The sequence below is a fragment of the Haematobia irritans genome, chromosome 2 (genome assembly GCF_050003625.1).
Source record: "Haematobia irritans isolate KBUSLIRL chromosome 2, ASM5000362v1, whole genome shotgun sequence".
Lineage (NCBI taxonomy): Eukaryota > Metazoa > Arthropoda > Insecta > Diptera > Muscidae > Haematobia > Haematobia irritans.
The window spans coordinates 125861049-125875228 of NC_134398.1; the positions used below are offsets into that span (position 1 = coordinate 125861049).

General features: G+C 34.6%; 1 protein-coding gene across 1 annotated transcript in view; it reads right to left on the reverse strand.

Moving 5' to 3' along the window:
* Positions 1-14180, reverse strand: part of rho-6 (serine protease rhomboid 6) — a 63143-nt gene continuing 48963 nt past the window's right edge. Inside the window, exons 3-5 of the mRNA XM_075296109.1 lie at positions 13979-14158; positions 12848-13694; positions 1-876 (exon numbers count right to left, since the gene is read on the reverse strand). Of these exons, the coding sequence (XP_075152224.1) occupies positions 13485-13694; positions 13979-14158 (390 nt within the window). The 3' untranslated portion in view covers positions 1-876; positions 12848-13484. The remainder of the gene's footprint in view (positions 877-12847; positions 13695-13978; positions 14159-14180) is intronic.

The window sequence follows — 14180 nt, forward strand, 5'->3', positions numbered from 1 at the left end:
TAGTTGTTAACAAAAATAAATTATTTATTTTTAATTAAAAATGATTGTTTGAAGTTAAATTACTTTAATACAGTCAAATTAATATGACAATACATATAATTTTGGTATTTGTTTCTTAAATACACACATATCTCTTTTTTTAATTTTAATTATTATTCATTGTTTGGTTTTAAATTATTTTAATCTCGTAGTCATTGTCATTAATATACATACAATTTATTATAAATAAATTGTGGTTTCCTATCTAGCTAACTTAAGTTCCATACAATCATTTAACATAACTGAAACTAAACTTAAATTTAAATAGACATATGTCACATTACACACACACACATTCTTTTGAGTCCATATGTGTGTATTTGCTTAAATGATAATTGAATGATGATCCAATCAATAATACATTATGAGTAATTTAAATGAATGAAAGTGTTAACAATTTCTAACTACAAAGAAGTACATGGGCATGCGACTAAAATATAAATACGATGACAACAATATTTTAATAACGAAATTGGTAGACATTGAAAAGTGTACAACAAGTAGTGGCTACTAAATTTGGTCATAATTATTTGTACGTGCTGGACAAAATTATTCGTACATCTATTAAGGTTGAAAAATATTTAAAAAAGTAATAAAAATATATATATCAGGATTTTAGCATTATAATTGCCTTTTTATTGAAGCACTCAGATGTAAGAGCTGTGAGGGCGATGACTTTTTGTAACTTGCTAAAACGTATTCGTATACCAAATAAAATATATTTTTCAAGACTTTATTTTGAAGATTTTTTTTACTAGAAACATGGCGTAATTTATACTTGAAGTCGAGTCTGAATTTCAATATTGAACTAGCGCACTGAAAAATGAGTGAACCAACCTGGAAGAACATGTTTGGTTAATTTTAGAAAATTTAAATTATTTTTAGAAAATTTTAACTAAACAGTATTACTAATTTTTTTTCGCTTGTTAAAGAAAATGTTGTTGTCTGTAGTAAAAAATTGGAGTTCAAAATTGCAAAAATGTCTTTAGTGCCATACGAAGTTCAAGATGGGCGCATTTGTAGAAAAATTTACAAATTTAAACAAATAATGAACTATGTTGCGAGAAGTTCGAATTTAGTAAATCTTTATGTTTCATTTGTGTATAAATGTTTTCCCGTTTTTTAGTTCATTTAAGTAACATACGCAAAAAATTATTAGAGTAAAAGAAACTTTTTCCAAACATAATAATTACATGAACTAAAATAAAGTTAAATTGGCCTTACTGAAATGGAGGATTCACTTTTTTTGAGTGCGACCTTGATATTGAATAATTTAGCATAAAAGAAAAACGGATTTGCTGAAGATGGTTAAAGTTGGATTCAGTGAATCGATTTGCTGCAATATGACTTTGTGTAATATACAGAGATGGTCCGAGTAGCAATATTTTGGTTTTTCTACTGTCAAAAAGTTATAAACGTCGAAAACGTCATATACCTGTATAAAACCTAAAAAAAACCTAGTAAATGTCAAAAACACTTACAAGATGCTTAGATTTGATTTCAAACTATTTTTTTTAATATCCTAAGATATATTGAAGAATTTTAAAATTGTTGATTATAATAATTCGAAATTTTTATTCAAAAGTAATTTGGAAATTTTTCCAGAAGTGATATTTGATGGACTTCTGAATGCAATGCATTTTAAAATTGTTGTAACTGTGAAAATTGCCGTGGCAAAAGTTTTTTTCGGGTTTTCAAAGTCTACAACGTGAAAGCATACAAAACAACTATGAAATAAATGGTTCTAAAAACCGTATACTATACAATTTTCAATATTGTCAAATACTAAGTATTTTATGGATATTTATGACGTTTTTGACCTATGGTAAAATACGTCGTAAACGTATGTCAAATAATTTACAGTTTACGAGTGGAGTTTACAGGGCAATATATATCAATGATATATTTCAGGCAGGGATCCGGAGCGGAGCGGAGCGGAGCGTGGAGCGGAGCGGAGCAAGCCCTTTTTTTGCCGGAGCGGGAGCGGAGCGGGAGCGGCATTTCTAAAATCCGGAGCGGAGCGGGAGCGGAGCGGTTTCCAAATGAAAAACCGCTCCGCTCCGAATAAAATATTACTTGAATGAAATGTGTAACTTTGAAATTACACTGTGTAGGTAATTTCAAATTTAGCTAGTACTTAGCGTAGTGTGAGTAAATGTTTAAAATGTACGATATGTATTTTTGTACGTACGTACATTGGGGAAAACACAACGTGTTTTTTAGTAATTGTTTTCAAAAACGGCAAATGTCAAAATATATATCTAGTATGTGTTGTAAAAGTAACAACAGTACTTTCGATCAATTTCATCCCGTATTACTACAAAGATGTTTGTAATGAACGTCAAATAAATGCAATTAAACGATCTTATTTATATTTAATTTTTTAGTTTTCTACACTGAAAAAAATATTGTCGTGAAGTCAAAGATTCCATGTCCTTAGAATAAGAATGAAAATTTTGCTTAACATGGAAGACGCATTTCTCTAAAATAAAGTTTTTTTTCTTGTCCAAAAGGCAATAAACTTTTGAATGAAGTTGTAATGTCCTTATAATTAAGTGATTTTACTTAAAAATGTGTATCATAACATGAAAGATAAAATTTTTGAGGTAAGGTCAACGTGACTTTAATAATTAAGAAAAATTCTTTAAAATTAATAAAATTGTCTTTAAATTTGTTTCCTTTTTGCATCTTGCCTACAAAGCAAAAAATCGTTAAAAAATAAGACATGTTTTTCAACACTTTATTTTAAAGACGCTTTTTACTTGAAACATAGCATAATTTCTACTGGAAGTCGAGTCTTAATATGAAAAAAAAAAAATAACTCGTTAACTCGTTTTTAAAGGATTTTGATAACAACTGACGAAAAAATCTAAAAAATGAAAAATTAACATTTGCTTCCTAGAAGCAAGTACATAACCCCCAAATTTAAAAGAGAATTACGTCTTTAAAGTATCCTTACTTGTATTCTCCGCTTCTTTGGCTCGGAATTAATACCCAAACTGTTAAAGTAAAGACAAAATCTTTGGAACCGGGCATGCTTTTTTTCATTCACATTTGCTTTACTATTGTACTATATCCTGGAATTCTCTTATTTCTGATATTAGTTCTCGAAAATTTAATTAAAATTATGGATAGTTTCAATTTTGGTTGAAAAATGTGCGCATATACATTTATTATACAATAAAGGGGAAAAAAGCGAAATTAGGTAACACTAGATCTGAGTAAGAATATTCGTAGGTATACCACGAACTGATGTCGATGGAGGTTGTTGCAAACATAAACATACACACACACATTACAAATATAACAAAACCTCTTCTCTACGTCTGTTGCAAAACAAAAAAAAAAACTTTCGGAGAGTAGTTACTTCTACTCTGTGTATAGACTTTCAATTCCAATCAGCGTTGCCGTTTTGGTCCGATCGGACCAAAATTGGTCCAAAAGATTTCTAATTTTTAAATTTGGTCCGATGGTCAGACCAAACAGAATTTGGTCCATTTTCATAAATTTGGTTTCTATCACATATTAAATAGTAGATGGTGCACCGCAAAGAATATTGTCGGGAGGCCAAATATTTCACATGCTTAAAATACGAATACGAATTTTGCTTAGAATAGAAGACGTATTTCTCTGAAAAAAGTTTTTCCTTGTCTAAAAGTCTCTAAAATTTTCAATGAAGTCTGTTTGTCCTTATAGCTAAGTGATTCGACATAAAAATGTGTATCCTAACATGAATGCATATTTCGTTTTAATGAAGTCAAAATGGATTTAATATTTCTGAAAAAATATTCAAAATTAATAAAATATTTCAACACATTGTTTTAAAGTCATTATACCCTAAACCACATAGTGGTTAGGGTATAATAAGTTTGATCTGCCAAAAAATGTGCCTACAAGAAATATTGATTTTAGACCCCATAAAACATATACCGATCGACTCAGAATCACCTCCTGAGTCGATCTAGCGCTCGGCGTCCGTCCGTCCATCCGTCCGTCTGTCCATGTATTTGTTGTTCACAGGATTTCGGTCGCAATTATTAACCGATTTTGATGAAATTTGGTACAGGGAGTTTTTTTGGGCACAAGGACGAACGTTATTGAATTTGGAAGAAATCGGATCAAATTTAGATAGAGCTCCCATATATATGTATTGCCCGATTTCGACAAATGGGGTCACGTTGCATTTTTTTTACTAACCGATCGTCGTCAAATTTAGCACAAAATAATCTTCTGTATCACCCTTTAAGTCTGAAAATTTCATCGAAATCGGTTCAGATTTAAATATAGGTCCCATATATATGTACCGCCCGATTTTGTCAAATTAGGTCATAAAACCCTTATTTATCAACCGATCTTACTCAAAGTTGGCGAAATGTAATCTTCTATAGCACTAACTATATGTGCAAAAAATCATCGAAATCGGTTCAGATTTAGCTATAGCTCCCATATATGTACCGCCCGATTTTTCTAAATAAAATAAAACTCAATTGAACAAATAATACAATGTTTGTACTATAATTTTCTCGAAGAGGAGCGGAGCGGAGCGTGGAGCGGAGCGGAGCGATTTTTTTTTTTCTCGGAGCGGAGCGAGGAGCGGAGCGGTTTTTTTTTCTCCGGAGCGGGAGCGGAGCGGAGCGAAAAAAATGGACCGCTCCGGATCCCTGATTTCAGGTTTTATCCTTTGGAAGGGCTCGGCTATATGCTGATGATTTGCAAATAGTTGGTAGTGGAGTGGAGTGCATCCAGTTCCAGGATCGGATGAATGATGAACTGGTGGCGGTGTCTACATGGTGTAGGGATAATTTTATTGAGGTTAATGCTGCTAAATCCAAGTGCATTACTTTTAATGGTTCGAATTTTTCTAGTTTGAATTTCTTTATTAACAATAGTGTTATTGACAAAGTTGATTGCATTAAGGTTTTGGGATTTTACGTTGATAATCGTCTTAATTTCGACAGGCATATAAATAAGGTCATTTCGAATATTACATTTCAACTACGCAGAATTTATAGGGCAGGATCAAGTCTCCCTTTTACTATACGAAGGCGCATAGGACTTGGTCTTCTAATGCCACACATTATGTATGGCCTGGAAGTATTTTCAGGAACCAGTTCGGGTAGCCTACATCGCCTCAAGGTTTGTTTTAATCGAATTATTCGATATATATACAATTTGAGGATGCATGACCATGTAACGAGCAGCTCGGTGGAACTTTTAGGGTGCACCTTTGAGAATTTTATTAAATTAAGGCTAATGATGTTGTTTTACAAGACAATGAAATATTGTAATCCATCCTATTTGATTGCACTTTTTGAATTTGGAGACTCGAATAGAACTCGCTGCTTGGTGGTTCCACGGTACCAGACATTAGTGATGCAGAGATCATTTCAGGTGAGAGTGGTAAGGTTGTGGAACACAATTGTTCCCTACGACAATAGGAATTTCTCCCTACCTTGTCATGAATATAGACGAATATTAATTTCGCGGCTTTAGTAAGAAAGGAAACAGAAAAATGTTATACACTGACATTAATGGTCGTCCAATTTAAAATGTTCTCTTATTATTTACCCATATTAGTGTCATTTATTTATTTATTTATTTACTGCATTTTGATATAATAATAGATGTCTAAGTAAATTATATATGGATTTGAATTTGTTATACCATAGTGTCTTTCTAAATTGTAGCTATGCATAATCATATTTGGCCTGTCCTTGGCTTTTCGATTATGAAATAAAGATATATGAAATGAAATGAAAAATGAAAACAGATAACAATTCCCTTAGATGCTGCTTAGATATATGTTTAACTCATTTTTATAGACGAGTCCCGATGGCATTTTACATTGTGTTGAAACCACCAAGAGAAGCTTTGAAACACTTAGTAATGTCACCAGAATTACTAAGAGGGTATAATCAATGACTGAAAAACTTTTTGGTGTTTGGTCGAAACTGCACTAAAAAAAAGCATGCCCGGTTCCAAGGATTTTGTCTTTACACTAATGATTTCCATATTGATTCCGAGCCAAAGACGCGGAGAATTCAAGTAAGGATAAATTTAAGACACAATTCTTTTTCAAATTTAAGTTCTGATTCTTGATTCTAGGAAACAAAGTTTAATTTATTAGTTTGTTTCTTCACGTGCTATCATATTAACGAAAACTTAAATTTCCAAATCCGGATCAGACAATGAAGCCGCGGAGTCGCTGATTTTAGCCGCCGTCGACGCCACCGCCGAATTTGAGTCGAAATTTAGAGTCAAATTTAGTCGCCAGATAATCAAAAATATACATATATAAAAAGCATGCCCGTTTCCAAAGATTTTGTCTTTAAGAATTTTGGTATTGATTCCGAGCTAAAAAAGCGGAGAATACAAGTACAGAGAATGAAGCCGACCCATTTTTGTCGGCGGCGGCTAACACTAAATTTTTGCCTCCGGCGGCGGCGGTTTGACGGCTAAGCCGATAAAAAATTGTCTGTTCGGCGGCGCAAAATTATCTATTATAAAATCAATTTGAAGTTTTCCGAATTGTAATGAGATTAGTTGTACAACTAATCTTACAATCAAATTTACATTTCATTCAAATTTTTTGGGCTAAATTTTTGTAAAACTATTATAGCAACTTGATACTAATTTATTGAAAGTGGAAAGTTCAAAATTTTGGCAAAAACTATAACAAATATTATTAAATTTTTCTGATATAAATCAATATTTTAGATTAATTGGCGGCTAAATTTGAGTCGAGATGAGTCGACATATTCGGCGGCGGCGTCGACTGCTAAAAACGGGTCGGCGACGGCTAAAATCGGCGGCGCGACTCGGCGGCTTCATTCTCTGTACAAGTAAGGATACTTTTAAGACACAATTCTCTTTTTAATTTGGGTTTTGTGTACTAGCTTCTAGCTTTTTTCTTCATATGCTATCAAAGTCCTTTAAAAATGAGTTAACGACAACTTTATTTTCCACATTCAGACTCGACTTCCAGTAGAAATTATACTATGTTTCAAGTAAAAAACGTCTTTAAAATAAAGTGTTTAAAAACATGTCCTATTTTTGAACGATTTTTTGCTTTGTAGTCAAGATGCAAAAAGACAACAAATATAAAGACAATTTCATTAATTTTAAAGAAATTTTCTGAATTATTAAAGTCAAGTTGACCTTACCCCAAAAAATTGTTCTTTCATGTTATGACACCCATTTTTAAGTCAAATCACTTAATTATAAGGACAATACGACTTCATTGAAAAGTTTATCGACTTTTGGACATTCGTATTTTAAGGACATGAAATCTTTAGCCGCCGATAAAAATGGGTCGGTTTCATTCTCTGATCCGGACTCGACTACGAGTAGAAATTATACTTGGTTCCAAGTAAAAGTCTTTAAAATAAAGTGTTATAAAAATCTCCTATTTGTAAAGCCTTTTTTGATTTGTAGTCAAGATGGAAAAAGACAACAAATTCAATGACGATTTCATTAATTTTGAATAATTTTTCTGAATTATTAAAGTCAAGTTGAGCTATGTCAAACAAAATTATCTTTCATTGTAGGATACCCAATTTTAAGTGGAGTCACTTTACTATAAGGACAAAACGACTTTATTGAAAAGTTTATCGACTTTTGGATAAGGAAAAACTTTATATCAGAGAAATGCGTCTTCAATACTAAGCAAAATTCGTAGTCGTATTTGTGGGATTGAAGCCATGACCCTTTGTACTCCCCTCTTCAACTGGGACACAAATTTTAATTTAGTAGTTTTTAAATCCTCCACCACAGACTGGGAAATATTGGTCTCAGACCCCATAAAGAATATACGTATATATAATCCGTCTCTTCGGTCCTCAATGTTAAAATTTATTTTAGAAATATTAATAATAAAACCTCTAACCATTACATAACAAATTTCATTTTGAAATTTGGTACGTAATGTCAGTATAACAGGTTGGCTGATAAGTCCCCGGTCTGACACATAGATGGCGTCGCTAGTATTAAACCAACCAACCTTGAAATGATTCGTGTCAAAATTTGACGTCTGTAAGTCAATTAATTTGTGAGATTGGGCGTCTTTTGTGAAGCAACATTTGTTATTGTGAAAAAAAATGAAAAAAAGGAATTTCGTGTTTTGACAAAATAATGTTTTCTGAAGGGAAAAAATACGGTGGAAGCAAAAACTTGGTTTGATAATGAGTTTCCGGACTCTGCCCCAGGGAAATCAACAATAATTGATTGGTATGCAAAATTCAAGCGTGGTGAAATGAGCACGGAGGACGGTGAACGCAGTGGACGCCCGAAAGAGGTAGTTACCGAAGAAAACATCAAAAAAATCCACAAAATGATTTTGAATGACCGTAAAATGAAGTTGATCGAGATAGCAGAGGCCTTAAAGATATCAAAGAAACGTGTTGGTCATATCATTCATCAATATTTGGATATGCGGAAGCTCTGTGCAAAATGGGTGCCGCGCGAGCTCACATTTGACCAAAAACAACAACGCAGCAGCTGTTAACTCGTAATGCGCTTTACAGACTATCAGTTATTCCGGACGACAGTGCTCTTGTCGAACATATCCCATATATTGTGCACATTATAAGTTAAGTCCGAAGGCATAATCGATACTGCTGCATGTTTATGGGATCGATAACACATTTACCGATTATTTAGTCATCGCCGACAAGTCGTATCGATCTGACACACTGTAAGATTCTTTACAAACACCGACATTCCGGCCGGAATAACTGATAGTCTGTAAAGCGCATAATACTCCCGAGTTTTTCCGTCGATATGTGACAATGGATGAAACATGGCTCCATCACTACAATCCTGAGTCCAATCGACAGTCGGCTGAGTGGACAGCGACCGGTGACCCGTCTCCGAAGCGTGGAAAGACTCAAAAGTCCGCTGGAAAAATAATGGCCTCTGTTTTTTGGGATGCGCATGGAATAATTTTTATCGATTATCTTGAGAAGGGAAAAACCATCAACAGTGACTATTATAAAGGGTGATTCTTTTGAGGTTAGGATTTTCATGCATTAGTATTTGACAGATCACGTGGGATTTCAGACATGGTGTCAAAGAGAAAGATGCTCAGTATGCTTTGACATTTCATCATGAATAGACTTACTAACGAGCCACAACGTCGAATTTTCAGTGAATGGGCCCTAGAAAAGTTGGCAGAAAATCCGCTTTTTTATCGACAAATTTTGTTCAGCGATGAGGCTCATTTCTGGTTGAATGGCTACGTAAATAAGCAAAATTGCCGCATTTGGAGTGAAGAGCAACCAGAAGCCGTTCAAGAACTGCCCATGCATCCCGAAAAATGGTGTGGTTTGTACGCTGGTGGAATCATTGGACCGTATTTTTTCAAAGATGCTGTTGGACGCAACGTTACGGTGAATGGCGATCGCTATCGTTCGATGCTAACAAACTTTTTGTTGCCAAAAATGGAAGAACTGAACTTGGTTGACATGTGGTTTCAACAAGATGGCGCTACATGCCACACAGCTCGCGATTCTATGGCCATTTTGAGGGAAAACTTCGGAGAACAATTCATCTCAAGAAATGGACCGGTAAGTTGGCCACCAAGATCATGCGATTTGACGCCTTTAGACTATTTTTTGTGGGGCTACGTCAAGTCTAAAGTCTACAGAAATAAGCCAGCAACTATTCCAGCTTTGGAAGACAACATTTCCGAAGAAATTCGGGCTATTCCGGCCGAAATGCTCGAAAAAGTTGCCCAAAATTGGACTTTCCGAATGGACCACCTAAGACGCAGCCGCGGTCAACATTTAAATGAAATTATCTTCAAAAAGTAAATGTCATGGACCAATCTAACGTTTCAAATAAAGAACCGATGAGATTTTGCAAATTTTATGCGTTTTTTTAAAAAAAAAAGTTATCAAGCTCTTAACAAATCACCCTTTATGACATTATTGGAGCGTTTGAAGGTCGAAATCGCGGCAAAACGGCCCCATATGAAGAAGAACAAGTATATACGGCCGTAAGTTCGGCCAGGCCGAATCTTATGTACCCTCCACCATGGATTGCGTAGGAACTTCTACTAAAGGCTGTCATCCACAATCGAATTACTTGGGTTGCGATAACACTTGCCGATGGCAAGGTATCGTAAAACTTTTTAACACTGTCTTCTAAATTGTAAGTTAGTCCATAAGGGGTATATATTAAACAAAAAAAAAGGCCGATTAAATACGTATATAATTCAGTTTGACAAAATTTTCTATAGAAATAAAATTTTGACAAAATTTTCTATAGAAATAAAAACTTGACAAAATTTTCTATAGAAATAAAATGTTGACAAAATTTTCTATGGAAGTAAAATGTTGACAAAATTTTCTATAACAATAAAATTTTGACAAAATTTTCTATAGAAATAAAATGTTGACAAAATTTTCTATAAAAATAAAATGTTGACAAAATGTTCTATAGAAATAAAATGTTGACAAAATTGTCTATAGAAATAAAATGTTGACAAAATTTTCTACAGAAATAATTTTTTTACAAAATTTTCTATAGAAATAAAATTTTGACAAAATTTTCTATGGAAATAAAATGTTGACAAACATTGCTATAGAAATAAACTTTTTACAAAACTTTCTATAGAATTGAAATTTTGACAAAACTTTCTGTAGTAATAAAATTTGACAATTTTTACATGACTGTTAGAGGCCATATACTAACGAAATGTACCAAATTTCAACCGCATCGGATGACTATTGCTCCTCCAAGAGGCTCCGGAGGTCAAATCTGGGGATCGGTTTATATGGGAGCTATATATAATTATGGACCGATATGGACCAATTTTTGCATGGTTGTTAGAGACCATATACTAACACCACGTACTAAATTTCAATTGGATCGGATGAATTTTGCTCATCCAAGAGGCTCCAGAGTTCAAATCTGGGGATCGGTTTATATGGGAGCTATATATAATTATGGACCGATATGGACCAATTTTTGCATGCTTGTTAGAGACCGTATACTAACATCAGGTACCCAATTTCAAACGGATCGGATGAATTTTGCCCCTCCAAGAGGCTCCGGAGGTCAAATCTGGGGATCGGTTATATGGGAGCTATATATAATTATGGACCGATATGGACCAATTTTTGCATGGTTGTTCGAGACCGTATACTAACATCAGGTCAACCGGATCGGATGAATTTTGCCCCTCCAAGAGGCTCCGGAGGTCAAATCTGGGGATCGGTTTATATGGGAGCTATATATATTTATGGACCGATATGGACCAATTTTTGCATGGTTGTTTGAGACCGTATACTAACATCAGGTACCAAATCTCAACCGGATCGGATGAATTTTGCCCCTCCAAGAGGCTCCGGAGGTCAAATCTGGGGATCGGTTTATATGGGGGCTATATATAATTATGGACCGATATGGACCAATTTTTGCATGGTTGTTAGAGACCGTATACTTAGATCACGTACCAAATTTCAACCGGATCGGATGAATTTTGCTGCTCCGGAAGGCTCCGCAAGCCAAATTTGGGGATCGGTTTATATGGGGGCTATACGTAAACGTGGGCCGATATGGCCCATTTTCAATACCATCCGACCTACATCAATAACAACTACTTGTGCCAAGTTTCAAGTCGATAGCTAGTTTCGTTCGGAAGTTAGCGTGATTTCCACAGACGGACGGACAGCCGGACAGACGGACAGACGGACAGACGGACGGACGGACGGACATGCTTAGATCGACTCAGAATTTCACCACGACCCAGAATATATATACTTTATGGGGTCTTAGAGCAATATTTCGATGTGTTACAAACGGAATGACAAAGTTAATATACCCCCATCCTATGGTGGAGGGTATAAAAAAGTGTTGTTCCACCAAGGCAACGCACCGTGCCACAAGTCATTGAGAACGATGGCAAAAATTCATGAATTGGGCTTCGAATTGCTTCCCCACCCACCGTATTCTCCAGACCTCAAAAGGATGCTCGCAGGGAAAAAAATTGGCTGCAATGAAGAGGTGATCGCCGAAACTGAGGCCTATTTTGAGGCAAAACTGAAGGAGTACTACCAAAATGGTATCAAAAAATTGGAAGGTCGTTATAATCGTTGTATCGCTCTTGAAGGGAAATATGTTGAATAATAAAAACGAATTTTGACAAAAAAAATGTGTTTTTCTTTGTTAGACCGGGGACTTATCAGCCAACCTGCTATGCTATCATAATTATATATAGTCCCCATTAAACCGACTCCCGAAATATGACTTCTGGAGCATCATGAAAGAACAAATTTCATCCGATTCGGCTGAAATTTGTCCTTCTAATTACAGTGCAAAAATTGGTTCATATTAATTCATAATTATTTATAGTCTCCTCTATACAAATCGGTCAAGAATTGATTTGGCTTATATAGGCATTTAATCTGCCTAGACTTCATATGGAATAAGAAGAGTTTTCTTTTCCGAAGAACGAAATTTTAGACAAGCAAAACAAATAATCGTTAAATCGTTTGTCATTTAACTGCTTTCTACGATAATACATTATAATTTAAGGACACATCCATTTTCAATTGAACTAATGAATTTTCCACATTTTGGAAAATTCAATGCCTTAACTTTTCCCAAAAAAATGCACTTTCGCGTTTTGTGATTATTGAAAATTCGACTTTTGGGTTCACGAAGCCATTATGCAAACACCTAGGTAAAAATGTACGCAAATCAAATTTAATAATGAAATAAAATTATTATAAAATTGTATTTTTTGCCGCCGATCTTATAGTGATTTCGTTTGGTAAAAAAAATTGTAACATATTTTGCATCTTACCCCTATGAATCGAATATTTTTGTTCAATTGGAAAATCCAGTGCAGCCTACTCAAAAGTGCACGTTCGATTGACCCATTGCAAGACCAAAGGTGTAACCCATTTTGCATTGTAGGTACAGATGGTTACACTTTCAAACAGCTGTTGAAGACACCTTTATTCCTCTAATTAGATGATAGAATTGTTGAAAATACGAAGGAATGTGGTTGTTCTTCGATTTCTTCACCATAGCTTATTACTAAGAAGAAGCATTTCAATTGTTTAGTGCCGCGACAACAAATTTCAGATTAAATATTTTTAAGATAAAAGAAAAAATGCAAAAAGTAAATGCATTTTTTTTGGATGATAGTTGTTAACAACAATCGAAATATTTCCGCGAATTTTCTTTTGTTTACAAACCACTTGTTTTATTTTCTTTTTTGGATTTTGTATCAATGTTGTACAATTTTATTCGTTTTCTTTGTATGGGATTTCGGCAACACATTTTTTCTCCAAACGAAATCGTCATTATTTAACACATTGTATGACATTGGATATAGTCACATTATCCCAATTGCACAGTTTCTGCTGCTTCCCATTTTTTCTTGGTGATGACAATGTGTACGGCCCCACAGATGCTTTTATTGTCTTAATTTCTCTTCAGATTATTTGTCCTTTGGCCAGTCTACTAAAGATAAGGAATCCCATTAATAAACCCGAGATAGCACCTGCCACATGTGCCTCCACACATATGCGTGGATTAGTGTTGTGATTGATGAGCACATGGAATGTGGTGAAACAGATGTCGCTTAGAAATAAAATCATTAAAGCTGAAACACGCAAATATCGATGGTCCAGTGAATAGAAATTCTGCAAGAAAAAGACCAGAAAATATAAAAATAAACCATCAGTTTTTATTACAATGCTATCGGATGCCATTAGCATCACGAGAATGGATAAAAAACAGACTTGGTCCAATGGTCGATATGAGTTCATGTAAAAATAAATACACATCAAGTCGATCTAGTCCATTTGTGTCCACTTTCTCCTTGTGTTATTGGATGTAGCATCCTCAACGCTGCCACCACCCCCCAAAATGTTGCAAGAATTGATGATTGGTTTAGTGAAGGGTGAGGGAGATACGCTTCACTAACCTTTATCGTATGTGGTATATGGGTCATCAACAATGCGTATACACCAGCCGAAGCACCCATTAGGGAGAGTTGCGGTTGCAAACATAGAGTGGCCAATGAACCAGCAAATCCGCCAATTATATAAATAACAGCTACCTTCCAATGACTCTGTTCCGTCTCCAAAGGAAATGCTATCACAATCTGCAAATGAAATTTAATACAA